The sequence below is a fragment of the Chironomus tepperi genome, unplaced genomic scaffold, assembly GCF_022539635.2.
Source record: "Chironomus tepperi strain 1889 unplaced genomic scaffold, CSIRO-AGI_Ctep_v1 contig_177, whole genome shotgun sequence".
In the NCBI taxonomy this organism is placed as follows: Eukaryota; Metazoa; Arthropoda; class Insecta; order Diptera; family Chironomidae; genus Chironomus; species Chironomus tepperi.
Genome location: NW_027226299.1, coordinates 1,948,724 through 1,964,305, shown reverse-complemented (window position 1 = coordinate 1,964,305; position 15,582 = coordinate 1,948,724). Strand labels below are relative to the sequence as shown.

The 15,582-nt window shown below is 29.4% G+C and overlaps 1 protein-coding gene across 10 annotated transcripts in view; it reads left to right on the top strand.

Annotated features, from left to right (window-relative positions):
• LOC139089379 (rhoGEF domain-containing protein gxcJ-like) overlaps positions 1-13,774 on the top strand; it is a 78,413-nt gene extending 64,639 nt beyond the window's left edge. For all 10 annotated transcript variants that reach the window (XM_070638905.1, XM_070638906.1, XM_070638903.1 and 7 more), the window contains 9 exons: positions 2,224-2,358; positions 2,957-3,162; positions 3,384-3,504; positions 5,696-5,806; positions 6,112-6,258; positions 6,445-6,525; positions 6,698-7,001; positions 7,484-7,856; positions 8,254-13,774. In XM_070638905.1, coding sequence (XP_070495006.1) covers positions 2,224-2,358; positions 2,957-3,162; positions 3,384-3,504; positions 5,696-5,806; positions 6,112-6,258; positions 6,445-6,525; positions 6,698-7,001; positions 7,484-7,856; positions 8,254-8,551 — 1,776 coding nt within the window. In that variant the 3' untranslated portion in view covers positions 8,552-13,774. The remainder of the gene's footprint in view (positions 1-2,223; positions 2,359-2,956; positions 3,163-3,383; positions 3,505-5,695; positions 5,807-6,111; positions 6,259-6,444; positions 6,526-6,697; positions 7,002-7,483; positions 7,857-8,253) is intronic.
• Positions 13,775-15,582: the final 1,808 nt, after the last annotated feature.

Below are 15,582 nucleotides of genomic sequence, written 5' to 3'. Positions count from 1 at the left end.
CATATTTTACGTCAAGATTAGACAAGCCCACACCATTTTGAAATGCAATTTTAATAAAAAAAATTTTCTTCGCTTCGTCACTCACATGCTACAAACATCCTAGACAATATACCGCCTATACATAAGAAAGCTTTTCATCCTTCCTGTCAACCAAAATTTGAAATATTTACTTAATATTCGTGTCGAACATTGATTGATTTGCGATGATATGCAATATGTATATATTTACATACGATTTTATTATAGCATTTGATCTGACTGGTGTCGAAAATTTGGCTGTGACGTACATATGAAAATAAAAAGACACGTGTCTCTTGTACTCTCGTCACCCGATGTCAACAATTTCTTTACTTATTCTTCTTCATGTTGTTTTTTCTGTCAGATTCTTTACTTCCTTGGTATTTAAAGGAAAAGTTAAGTACTTCAAGTTTTGTTTTCTTTGCCAATGAGATCTTTAAGTAGTTCATACTAGTTCATGCAGACAATCAAGAATGTAATTCAAGTTAGGTGATGAGACATAACTTATCTAGATTAAAGTTTTAAACTTTGGCAAATCCACTTGATGTCTAAGTATGAAGCAACAAATACCACAAGAAAACAAAAGTTAAGAAAGTCTGCGGTTTTTTGGCTTCATTTACCGACTGATTATTATCATTTTATAGATGCTTCATGTCTCGTTAATCACAAAATTAAGTATCTTCGAAAGTGTTTCTGATTAATTTATTATACGGAATATTTTTGTGTCAAAAAGTTTCGTAGCTATCCACAAAAATTTTAGACTATATTTCTAGGAATACAATCTTCATTGGCTTCAAATTTTACCATAAATTTCGTCAAGAGCAATTCAGAGTCGCATGAATAAATGAGCATAATAATGTTGAAATTTGAACAAATCCCATGTACACAACCTAGTCATTGAATGAATTCCACATACATCATACTTAAAAAAGCACATAATCTTCTACATATTTACATTTATAGCTACTCAAACATTCCTCATGTCAAAAAGTGAACAAGCAAATGTTTTAATTAAAATAGTTTTCAAGCGCTTTCATATTAGTTTCATTTTGAAGCATAAATTAGGAATTTTACATGATGAATAAACACAGCATTTATGACAAAAGGCTCCGAGCACGTGTTTACATGTCATTCGGAATTACGATTGTAATACATTAAGTTTTTGATTTTCCCAAGATTTTTCAGTCCAATAGACTTTGAAAACTACTTGACTAGATGTTTATCAAATTAAAGTTTGAGAATTAGAGTCCAAAAAGTGCTCCTTTAATTCAATTTACGAGCTCACAAATTTCATCAATTAATCAAATTTATTCAACCGTAATCATGCAAAAAGTAAACAAATTCTAAGCGAACTCTTAAACATAGCACTACACGACTCAGATTCAGCAAATGATAAGAAGAAAATAGCAAACAAAATCGATAAAAATTCAATTACTGCCAACCAAAATGAAAATTTATGTTTGAATATTAAGAGCATGAGAATTGAGGAAATAATCGATTTCGCGGGGAAAAGAATAATAATCGTGCTTTATGCCCTTTTGCTGTACTTTCTATTATCCAAATTATAGAGCTTATGATACGAATTAAAGCTATTGAGAACGTATGAATGGTCACAAAATGCTTAAATTTGTTGACAACATTAAGATTTTGATCTTGAGTTGTGATTTGTAGTGAGATTGGTTGGCAACAGCAGTAGTATTTGGTATTTTCAAATTCTTAAGAAGCTTTATAAACTCATTGATTAATTCGTCCTATTGATAACATTAATAAGGTCAATTAAGAGCTATTAAATGCTTAGAAATGTCCTATAACTGACTAATCTATTGCTCCACATAAATCGACTCTATTTAAATACAATTTATATTCAAAACAAATTCAACTTAATTCTTAATAAACTTTGTAGAATATTTATTGCCTTTTTGTCTTAAATTGCCTCCAGCACTCAACACATTTAAGAAGAAAATTGATAAAATCTCAACGGAATAAAAGGATCTACCAAGAAAATACAAAATAATAATAAAGAAATTTGTTCTTGCCTCAAGATTAAAAATCTGAAAAGGCAGCCTTAAAGCACAATAACACAAAAGCTAATTGAATCGAATAACGAGCAATAATGATTGTTGAAAATAATGTCAGACATAATGATTTGTAATTTTTACTTTACTTTTCTAATGTATTTCTTATTTATTTCTTCCTCACTCGCAGCTTTTTCTTTCGTGTTTGGAGGGAATTCAATCTGAAAATCTACTTAAGGATATCGATCAACATAAACTTTTCTCCAACATTCGTGATATTGTTGATGCGAATCTAAAATTGTGGTCGCTTTATTTATATCCAATGGTGAGTGACCTTATTGTTCTTCTTGTTTCCTATGGCTGCTTCATACATTCAACGCCATTTGATATGTCTCCTTAAATTTTTCCTTCTTTTCTTTTAACATTTTTTCGGAAATAAAACGAGGAAAAATTTATGATTGAGGCAAATGGGCCGACTTCCTAGTTAGATAACATGACTATATAAATACATGACCATCGTAATATTTTTTTATGTTTTCCACTGGCATTTCCTTAAAAATTCTTCTAAATAAATAAAACTAAGTGCAAAAGCTAATAAATTTGTCAAGTCTCGAGGCCTTTCTAGGAAGACAGTCTCTCATTCACTTGTTTATGGGTAAGTCTACGAGAAATTGATGGTTTATAAAAGCATGGCAGTCATTTTAATTGATAAGTGTCAAAACAGTCAACCAGAGATTTACAAATCAGAAATATTCAAAATTGAAAATACATCCCCAGAGGTAAAAATAATGCTCATGCTGCACAAATTGAGGAGCAAATATCTCGAAATCAAACAACAACCCCATCAGAATCTCGTAGATATACCCATTAAAACATATATACATGTTCAACTAACAGCAAATATGTATCTATAAATAATTTAGGTCAAACACAGCATGCTAACCGGACACTTAATGTGCATCGATTATTTTCAACAAGGCTTCACAAATTTTGCTTGCATTTTTGAGCCATACACAAAGTATTGTGCAGAGCAAGTGCTATGTCAGAATTATTGTAAGGACTTGAATCGAAACAATGCACTTTTTACCTCATACTTAGCATGGTGTGAAGCACAGAAAGAATGTAATAGGTAGGTTTTCATTAAATACGTTTAACCACCACAAAATGCATGTTTGCAAATTGAATTTTAATAGCTATCAGGTGTAAAATTACTACCAATTTCAATGAATTATTCAGATTAATTTAATTTTTCGGATTTGCTCCTGCATTTGTCAACTGTGTGGTTGTAAACTAAATTTACCCGCAAATTGATTTACTGAATATTTTATTTTTATTTTTTTCATTCTATAGACTGCGACTTGCTGATATTCTCGTTCGTCCAATGCAACGATTGACCAAATATAATTTACTATTGTCTGCCATACGAAAGCATCTAACGGAAGAGACTGAAGCGGAAATAATGGATAATATGGTAAGTTATCATACAGATGTTTTACTTATTGTTCATTTGTTCGCTCTCTACTCCGTCAACATTAGCTGATAAAACAATTTGTTAGCTACGAGGAAGTGCATCATGACTTTTTCTGGTTGAAATGACATTATTCAGTAGAAAAATGCTTATGTAAATGTAGCATTGTGATTTGTTAGTGGGAGATAAAGCTTGAACGAGGAATAAGAGTGAATAAATTGGAGAAAAGTTTAGAGATGGGAGAACATAAGCGCTTTATAACATAGATTTTTTTAATGCTTTAAAATCAACATATTCCTATAAACTCCCTTAAGCCAATTATCATACATGATTTATCATAGACAGGCAGATCAAATTAAGTCTATTAACCCTACTCAAAACTCTGCTAATCCCTTTTCTTTACATGCTAAATTCATACCATGTCAAAGCGATTGAATAGCACATCATGACTACAAATGAGCAAACACGATGTGTTTTAAAAGCATCATTCAACCAAGCTTTAATCTATTTACACAATGAAGTCATGCATACAATGATTTTCTATGGAAAAAATAAAATAGACGAAATATTCTACACGACGATGAAGATGAAAATTCCTTTTTTGATTGCATTGACTGAAATGTTATAATAAGCTGAGGTGACAGCATTTAGCAAGCTTTAGCATGTAACTGTCAATGCATAAATATATTGATCGATTTAAAAATGCACATTAGAGAAAATTTTCCTGATGTATTTGTGCAAATATTTATTTATGAAGAATATGGAAATGATTGAGTTTTTCTCACATTTTCCAAGGGATTGGAACCTCTCAAAAATCCATTTTAAGCTCAAAAGTGGCAAAACATGCACGATATATTAAAAGCTTTGTAGACACTTCAGTAATATGAATAAAATATTTCTATGATTCACTAGACAATTTTTATGTCCAATGAATTTTATATGTAGACAGAACTCATCCACACCTTTCAATTTCACTTCTATATCATTCCATATGGCTTATACATCATCATAAAAATATAAAATGTTTAATTTTCCATACAAATCGACAGATTTGACAGAGAAAAAAAATCATATTTTTTATGCGAATTTATCCTCTATGCAAATGCTACAGTATGCAAACAAGCATAAAATTCTTCACCATAATAAAAAATCATTGAAAGCAAATTTCAAAAGAGAAATTTCAACATTGAGGTTTTCTTTATTATGGTGTATACGTATGCATTTACTCACGTAAGCCACAAAATGAAATGCAGATTGAAAAAATAAAATCTATTGAAAAATCATTCATTTGAACTTTCTGCATCTGTATAAACTTGCAATCGGTTAAAATCATTTCCTTTTTAACGTGTTCCGTTTTATGCTGATGTTGATATTCATTTGAATAAACTTAGAAGTGATATTGGTACTGCTGGCAAATGTTCAATGATTTGTTAGATTTCGTACATGAATGAGTTTCAATCTCTTTACAAATTGCATTATTGATGAATTATAAGAGGGAACTTTAGGTCATGTTGATTTATTTGAACATGACGGAATGTATTTTACTCAAATTAGCAGATTGAGGAATTAAGATCGATGAATATAGTAAACAACAGTTGTTTACAAGTGAAGGTTTCAGGCATTATTGAGGAATGTTTTATAAAAATTTAGGATATGATCCGGCTATGATCATAAACCCTAAATCAACCGGATTCATGAAAGGTTTCAAAACCTTAGAAGGATTAAAAGCAGACATCCTTTAAAAGCAATAAGTCATGATATGCATATTTAAAATGTCTCATTCAAAAATGCAGCATTAGCATAATAAGTATAAAAATTTTTCTTTCATACTTGACTTGCATTTTTAAAGATCTCAAGAATCTGCAGTAAGCTGCATTTTTCTACTTTTCAGAGCTAGCCAGTTCCTTTCATTCGTTTGTGAGTGGAAAGCCGTTGTCACATTTTAATTGAAAAATTTTTCTCTGTGTAGCACAAACGCCATCAAAAAATAAGCCATCATAAACGTATCAAATTGTCATCAGCATGTTTCTTTTTCATCTTAATTGAATCGTTAAATATAAAAAGAGAAACATAGAGTAAAAAAATGTAGAAGAGAAAGTCATAAAACATCCTTATCTCCCTCTTTTCAATCTCAATTTTCTCGTTGAAAAACATAAACTATTTATTTATTTATTATTATTTTTCTCAACCATAGATACACTCGGTAGATGAATTTGTTTGCAGCGTTAATTCACATCTGACAACAAGACAAGAGAATGAGCGACTGAAAGGCATCATGGCACGAATCGAGAGTTATGATGTTGTGGTAAGTGAAATGACTGAGAAATTGTTTTATTTACCTTAAAAAATGAGAAAAAAAGTTTTTATTCATTCACCAGCACGAGAAAGTTTAGCTCAATAAGCTTTTTTTTAAAGGAAGATTGAAACTTTTTCTTATTTTTCTCAATTCAACAAGAAGAAAAGTTCCATTCTTATCGCGTATCAGCTCTTGAATGAAAAGAATTATGTTGAAACGTGTCTGAATATGTTAAATACTGATATATCTCAACTTTCTTTTATTCACTTCATTTCCTTTTCTTCTTTATCCTAACAAACGAAAAAAAAATAAAGGATTCAAACAATGAAAGCCTGGAAAAGCTTATAAAGCAATATAGTCAGATGTTCGATTTATGTGCGCCAATGAAGGGTTGTGCCATAAGTCAAGGTCGATATTTATTTCTGGAAGGCGATATGAAGTACAAAGATAATAATGCTAAGGTAAATATAGAGATAAAAATAACATGATATGATTAAGTATTTGACTGAATGAGATTGAGGGTGATTCTATTATCTGATCGTGTATGAATGAATATGTTAGTGAGACTCACGAGGATGCATAGAAAATAATCAATATTTATTTTTTCCTCCTCTCTTCTATATTTCGTCTATTTTCGCTAAATGAAGATGGATGTTCATTGCTTCCTCCTGACCGATATATTACTAATTTGTAAGCAAACTGCCAAAAAAGGTCATGGAAATCTAAAGGTAAGGATTCTGATTAATTTAAATTGTCACATCAAAGTGTAATGCTTTCTGAACCTAAGTGACATATTGAAACCTCTTGATACCATGTCACTTTCGTTCTACTTTATCCTTGCATTCAACATTTCTGACATGTATCCTCCACCATCCATTTAATTTCATATCAAATTTAAAGGTGATACGACAACCCTTCATGACCGACCGATTGGTAATCAAACTTAGAGAAAAGGAAAATGCAATCCATTGTGTGTACCTGAATGACTTTAATATGGTCATCGCTGCATTTGTATTACAATGTCCGGAAGCTAAAAATTGGTATGAAGGCATCACTAAAGCACGTCATATCTTTACCAAACTCAAACAAGGCACATTTGTTGATGCACAAGGACATTCGGTTAAAGTTCCACAACAACATCATTATTTACTCAACAATACTGATAGTATAAGCATCAGGAAGTCGCCTGTGGGAAGCTCTATTGGTAAATATTCATTAAATCTTTGGATATATTATATTGCTGCAATAAAACTGTGTTTGAACACCATTGTAATGAAACTGTCTAATGTGGTTAGGATATTTTGGGAAATATGTCGGATTAATACTTAGTAGCATCAACAGCATTGGTTTAATTATTTGAAACCGGCATTTTAATCTACTTAACTTTGATTTTCTTCAGCAGACATATTTATTATGTTGCCTGAAACGTTCAAGCAATTCCATTGTTAAAGAGCTGACAATAGCTCTCTTGAGAAGGTATTCAAAGTAAAATTGCAACTTTAGTATTACATGCTATAGACTCAATTCTTTGAATCAGAAGATTTTAATTAAAATTGTAATTGATCCCTGTTGAACATTACACACTAATTGTGAAAAAGTTTACTTCTTCTCCCTTTACTAATTACTCCTTCTACAACTCTACACTCAATTCAAAACTTAATTAATTTAATTTTTCCACTTATGTAGTCTCATCACTCAACAATAGTCATAGTGGATCTGTTGAATTAAATGAATCGAAAACTGTGTCGGTAGATTTCGATAAAACAAATTCAATATCAAGCGATGAAGGCTCATACAATCTCCATAAAGCACACTCGTCAGCAAGCAATCGAAAATTGAGGCAGACATCGTCAAATTCACTTACTGTACAATCATTTAGTACACATCTTAATCAATCTATGCCGAATCTTACAAGTGGTCCTTATCATACAAATTCACATAGTACATTATTGTGTGTGCCGGGTGCAACGAAAAGTCATTCAGCACATTCTAGTCATTCTGGGAACTTGTTATCGCCTAGTCAACGTGGAATATCATATCCACCACCAAGTCCAACAAGGTATGTAGAGAAATTCACCCCTAAGTACGGAATTCTGATTTTATAGCATACATTGCACTTAAAATAATTCCTCCTACCTCTTCAAAACTTACTCATCCAGAAAGATTCGTAATAAGGATGAAAATTCATTTTCACAAATTGATTTTACCACAAACAATCCTTAAAAGCTTTTTGGCATTTCTATTTGAAATGTTTATGTATACAAGTCAAAATTTATTTAAATTAATTCTTTGAGTGAAATTCTCTTAAGAAATTCGACGGGGTAGAAATGAAGGAACATAGAATTTTTTTAGTATAATTAATGAAACTTCAAGACATTCTCATTTAAATAAATTTTTCATTTTATTCTCCTTATTTTCTTCTTCTTATTCTTAAATTATATACACACAACACACAGAGCAACCCTCCGGCGTGGTTTTGCATTTTCATCTTCAATTAACAATAAGAACCCGCCACTAATTAAATCCCGTAATGTAACATCACAACATAGCATAAATTGGACTCAACAACAAAGTATGGCAGCACAGCAACAACAACAATTAGGTTTAATGGCGACAGCAGCTGGAACTGCATCATCGACATTACAAGCACAATCGAGTCAAATTCAAGTTGTATACGAACCCGTTGAACAATCAAAATCTACAGATGCAACAAATCAACAAGATATCGATTCAACAAGAAATGAAACAACATAATACATGCTAAAACTTAAGAGACTCTTTAGAATGCAATAGTTTTAGTAGTATAGGGTAGTGAAATGATGATAATGATGATGATTTCTATTATTACGGTTGGATATAGATAAAAAACAAAACAAAAGAGAATAGTGTCTTAGTGAGCGAAAGATGTCGAGAGTTGGTTGACTTTTTGATTGTATTTTATTTCTTCAACAAAGTGGAATGTGTATTTATGCACAGTACGCTATGGTTTTAGAAAGATATAACTATTTTATAATATTGTATAAGAAATCATCAATGAATCGGTGAACTTGTGGTGAGTGAGATTATTACGGTATTTTAGTTCGGTTTTTGTTTTTCTATCACTTTTTTTTGATCCTTGATATGATTTTGTCAGATTTTTGTGCTTAATATTCAGATCAATTGGTGTAGAATCTACAAAATTTTATGATGAAAAAGCATCGCCCGAGTTCGACGAGCAACATCCTACATATTGATTGAGGGACCAGTTTCTGATGGGAAATTCTAATTATACAGTCGATTAAACTTGATAGAAAATTGGAAAAGCTTAGTGAAAATCCATAGAAACTTAATTCAAGACTTGATCTTTCTTTTCAGTACCTAAAATATATTAAAAATGCTCAAAATCTATAAATTTTAAAAGAAATCTGACAAAATCATTTCAAGCATCAATTTTTGCTGTACGGGGTAGAAAATTGATCGAAAAATTTTCATTCATGCAATTTAATGGGGGAGAAAAATAAAATGTTGTTCAATATCAATATCGTGAATATCAAGCACACACACAAACTCACAAACAAAGTATTTTTTTCTGATCGTATGTGGATCTATAAAAGAAAATTTAAACCATCCCATCGCAAAAAAAAATAGAAGTGAGATAAGGAGAAATCTTTTTATCTTCTTTGCTCTCATGATGGGTGATATAATATAATAAATAAATTTATTCTATGAAAAAAAAGATGAATTTCACATTGGATATTTTGTACTTTTTGAACAAAGAAAAAAACAAAAAATGATGAATATAAGAAAATTTTATTCTGGGAAACTTTTTTTTTGTGATTTGAGCTTTAGGAAATTTTGTGAGATAAAAAATTTTTGCTTAAGATTCAATTTCTTTCGGCAGATTTGATTTTATGTTTGAATGCATGTAGGTTGAAAATGATCAACAATCTTTTTAAAAGCATTTTTTGTCAAGTTGCGTGGGATAAAATTGTTTGACTAATATTGATTCAGGACTAACTAAACTAATTTTATTTTTGTGTAGATCCACAATATTTTAATCTTGAAGATTTTTTTCTTATTCCTTGAGGGTTTTACTAAGGCTTTAAAAATAATGAAATCTAGTGATTTTGTGGATTTTAATTTTCAAAACATCCAGTTTATTAATTAAATTCTCAGAAGGTGTTATACCTTTTCTATGAAAGAGCTCTGACCCAATTACAACGGAAATGTTAATTAGTATTCATCGCTTTTTCAGCACATGCTGCTTTTGTGCTCCATCAATCATTCTAAAACCTTTACAATATAGTATTTATTATAAAATCCCGATTGACACAAGTCTTTTATGGCATCCAAGTGACGGCCACATGACGTCTAAATGTCAATTTTTATGGCAGTTAACATGATTACCTTGGATGCTATGAATTAGTTGTGGAAATGAACATAAAATCCATTTCGAAAATTTTATCAAATCCAAAAATTTAAACTCAAATCACAAAAAAGCTTCCCGTAAATTAAAAAAATTGTTTAGGGAAATTTTTAAAAACAAACCAATTTTTTTCAAAATGATCAAATTTGAGAAGAAAAAAATTTTTTAAGCAAAAGTGGAAGATGAAAAAAAAAATGTAAACGAATCTATTTCCCTTTTTGTACTTGAACCAAGCAATATAAATGAAAAAAAAAACTTAAACAGAGAGAAAAATTATTGATGAAAAATTCCTAGTGATGTATGTAGTGTTTTAACAGATAAATAAATATATTTAAAAGATTTATTAAAAAAATTTATTCCAAACATAAACAAATATGACTTTTTATAGTATAGTAAGGAATAATGAAACTTAAAAGACAAGAAAACAAAAACTCACAACAATGAATATAAAATTTGTTTGAATAAGAAATTTTAAAAATGAAGAAAAAATAAATTTTTAAAATGAAAATTTTAAAAGCATTCCAAACATGTACGCTAAACATTTCGTTTTATGATTGTTCCTTTGACTTTTTTGACTTAGAAAATAAGGAAGACAAAGAATAATAAAAACACACGACAAAAAAAGTTGGAGGAAAAATGCTGTGTAAATACAAATAATCATAGATTTTAGGACGCAAAGAAATGAAAGAAGATGAAATTGAAACAAAAACCCCTGTATGTAAAAAAGTAATAATATAAAAAAGTAAATTAAGTTTGCTCTTTTCTAATTTTCTTCTTGTAACATAATATGATAAAAGATTTAATGAAAGTTAGTACGATGGTTGAATACGTATGACGATGTTAATGAGCGACATGAAGTTGAGATTGGGCGATTCCTTAAGTGAATGCAAATGTTTCAAATTTTGTTAGTTGTTGTTTATTTTATTGTTTTTAGCAAAAAAAAAAGTTCAAATTAATAAGTAAAATAATCAGAATTTGATGCGAAAAATAATCCAAAATTGATTAATTCTGCTTCATAGATGCAAAAACTTCAATCAGATGCAAACCCTAAAAACTCTATTTTGATGAAAATTTGAATTTAAACTTATTTATCAACAGTTATCTAAAGCAATTAATATCAATCTAACCTTAGCATTCAATGAAAATCAAGTTCCTATTAAGAAATTAAACTTCATTCAAAGGATTTCCCATTTTCAACTTCTTTCTATTTCGTTGGTTCTCAGGCGATATATAATGTGAATGCATGCACATTTGTATGCAAGATGTGAATGTACTTAAGTACTCTATCATTGCATAAAAACGGTTGTTTTTGTCTTTTTAATGTTGTGGAAAGGGTAGACTTGGAAAAATAATAAAAAAGCTTTAAACTTTAATGACAAGAAGGGCAAAAAAATATTTTTCGAAGGGGAAAGAAACTACGCTTGTGTGTGATTTTAATCATTCCTCTTTATGAAGAATAAAAGTAAATATTGAATAATAAATGAGAATAATCATAATAATATTCATTAATTAACCTCTTAATATTAAACATTCATGAAATCAAATTCTATGAAGTATGTTATATAATGGAGAACTTTTCATATTTTTAGACATAAATGAGCTTTTTGAAAAAAAAAAAAATCGCTACTTTTTGAGATACAAAAAAAAATATTTGCGTAGTTTTTCTCCCCTTATTTCATAATGAAAAAAATAATGAAAAAACTTTTAAAAACTTTTTCATTTTTTTTGCTGAATCGTTTTTGATTCAACATAAGAATAATGGCACTAAATATATCATATAAAAAAAGTTGAAAGACTTTGATTCATTTGCTTCTTTTTATTTTTCTTTATTTCCTCCCTTTTTTCGTTCCATCATGTGAAAAGCTCATAAGACACTTTTTATACGTAAAGAGCTTTCTTCCTCAAAAAAACAGTATGAATCCACAGCATCTCTATTTTCATTTCATTTTTTATATAACTTCTTTTTTTGTTTCGGTAGAGAAAGTATCAAAGTTAAAAACATCTGCTGTTCCTTGCGTCAAATTGACGACTCTATATTTCTTGCCTCCGTAGTAAACACTTAAATAATGCCATCATACCGTAAATCCATTAAAATATGTTGGTAAAAAATTTTATTCTCTTAAAAAAATATGAGTTCTTTTTTCTCATTTTAATTATGATAATTTTCACTGTAAACTTCCTTTTGCTACAGCTTTTACTCATAGAAACAAAGAAATTCAAATTATTTAATGAAGTCTCTAAACAGAACGAGAAGGATTGTGTGTTAAAAATGGGTAGATGATTTAATTTTACTCTAATGAAAATGTAAATCATTATGCTGATGTTTGTTGAGGGTTTTATAGAGAATTGAGAATTATATGATGTGGAGATTTCCTGTTTTGGTGGGTTTGTTCTTCCGAATTTCAAGTTTTATTTGTGCTTTAATTATTTATATTACCAAAAAATTATAAAGAATTGAAAAACTCTTCACAATTTTGAAAATCGATTCTTCCATTTATTTCAAATTAATCCTATAAAAACCCACCCCAACCGCTGTTATTATCAACCACAACTTTTAAATTCAAACACAATAGTCCACAGAAGCAGATAAGGGAGTGAAAAAAAGTATCATTTGTTTTAAAATTATTTACAAATAAGATGGGAGAAGAACAGCAAAATCGAGAGTAGAAGCTAAAAGTGATTAAGTATAAGTGATCATTATAAATCAACTTTTGAATGAAACTTTACAAATGAATCAATATCAATTCATAAACTTTTCGCGACGAGAGGGAGAAAATTAAGAAAATTTTTGTTTCCTCGCGGGAAAAAACTTTTTCATGTTCATTTACAGTGCGGTAGATTCTGCCACGTCTGTTCACTAATTTATAAGAGAAAAAAGAAAAAAATGTTTGGAAAAATTTCTCAATAAGTTGCTCATTTTTGTGAAATTGATCGTGTTTGTTTTCTTGAGTTGATGATGTCCTAGTGTCGAATTTATTGGTAATATTTATGAGTTTATTAGATGAATATTCACTGTCTGTCCTTGATGATCAGCTGTGATTTCTTCTTGTGACGACCCCAATTTTTCGCTTGAAGAAAGTTGCTTTCCTTCAATTTAAAGCACCTTTCGGTAAATTAAAAAGGGGTTGCACAAGAAAAATTCAACACTGATTCTCAAACTGATAATTAAAGGTACCAAAAATCACACCCATAAAGTTATTTTCATTTCTAACCGAATAAAGTCACAGACAAACAGAACAAACAAATAATAATAATAAATTGATCACCCGATTAAAATGTCTATTGAAAGAGGGGCTCATTTGAAGACATTTTATTCTGATTGTGATTAACGGAAGTAAAACAATTTTTTTGCAACCACAGAAAAATTCAAAGCCAAAAGCTATATATTGGGAAAAGAAAAAGTTCATTTTTATTTATGTTATGTGATTGTATTAATTTCCGCTACCCTCATTTTTATTTCGCAACATTGTTTCCATTGAAAATAAAAATGAGAAAAAATATGGTTTTAAATTGAAATAAAATAAAAAATTGCTAAAAGGCAAACAGAGAAAAAGGGCAGAAGCAGAACAGAACATTATGGCTGTTTCATTCATTTTACATATTAAATGCTTTCAGGTCATAAAAGGTGCTAGTTTAATTTGCAACATCAAAGGTAATTAACAGAGTTTAAATTAATGAAATTTAGCTTTTAGTTAGTTGCATGTTATATAATTAACTGTTTTGTAAAGCTACGGTTTTGTGTGAAGTATTGCAATTATTGAAATGAGATTATTTACTAGAATGTGTTGCAGAGTTGGAGATGTGAATTTGATATTCTGGTTCAAGGTATTTTCACGCATCAGTAAATGTTGTCGAGGAGGGAAGGACATTATAGATTTAAAAGATGAGAAGTAAAGTAATTCTTTAAGTTTATTGGAAGTTAAAAAAGGAAATTCTTATGCTTTTTATTACAGAAAATTCCAGCAATTCCAAATGAACTTATGTCAGTTTCATGACGAAGCTGTATAAGTTTTAAAAATTTTTTTTACAAAAATCAAGGACAATGCCTCATAAGCATGTGTATCGCACTCCTGAACTTATCGATAATTCATTATTTGCATAACATTGAACCTCGCAGTGAGAATCATTATACTAATTAATAAAAGTCCGATAAATCATGATTAAATGAATGGAGTGCAGCAGACAGAAAATCCTTCATGCTCTTGAAAAATTTAATGAATAATTTATCATATTTAAAAAAAAGCATAAATATTGAAAAACTTTTTCATCCTACATATGAGAAATAATTTATTTTAATTTGTTTTCTAGTTGCATCATTTGCGCCCAAGTTTCATTTTATAAGCATCATTAATTAAAGAATAAAAGAAGCGAATGAATATGCTGCTCGTGATATTGATATTGTTTATAATAAAAATTTATATCACAACTTTTTTTTGTTTTATGGCAATCAATAACTTTTATAGTTCAATGTGGAAATATATTTTTTGTACATAGATATACAGGATTAACATGAATTATGTATCTATTTTAGTTGAGCAAAAAAAATGTTGATGAAATTTATTAATATTGAATGTTTTTTATCTGAAGCATGTAAAAGATCCCATCTGGAATTATAGCTCTTCTCGTTGTTATGGATATTTTTATGATATTATGTCATTTAATCAAAATTGTTCTATAAGAAAAATCTTAAACTGTCTCTCAAATTTATTTGAGTATAAACTTTTCAAAAAAGTGTCCCATTTGCAGAATTTAGCTCACAATGCACAGTAAAATAAGCAAAGACAAAAACTACAACACGATTATCGTAATAGTATCATATTATGCATCTGGGATGTGCAAGGACATCTCTTGTTTATAATTATTCTGCAGGTGTGAATTGCAGCTTTGAGATTTATTTAACTGGCAAAGTTCTATCCATAAACAAATGAGCAAGGGTTTGTGTTTCTTTATGATGCAATTTGAATAATAAAGTACTTCAAGGTTTGGTTTCAACTTCAACATAATATCCAGAAATGTGAAAATCACCAATAAGTTCATCAATAAATCATTTTCTCAAATTTTCATTCATCCACACTTTTATCATCCATAAGCATACGTCACATGAGCGAGAATAGGAATAAATCATATAAAATATCCCATTAATTCATAATAAAAAATGTTCGCAAATTATAAACTGATTTTACGATCACGTACCGAATATTTAATCAAATATTTCCACCCCTTGAACACAATCATTATTATCAGCATAGCACGTTCGCATAATGTTCTCACATAAATAGTTAAAATTTATGAACGTATTTCGTCATGGCAATGAAAATAAATTTTTGCAGCTAAATTTTCAATCATTTTTATTTTTGAATTCGTGGCATATTTGTCAGAA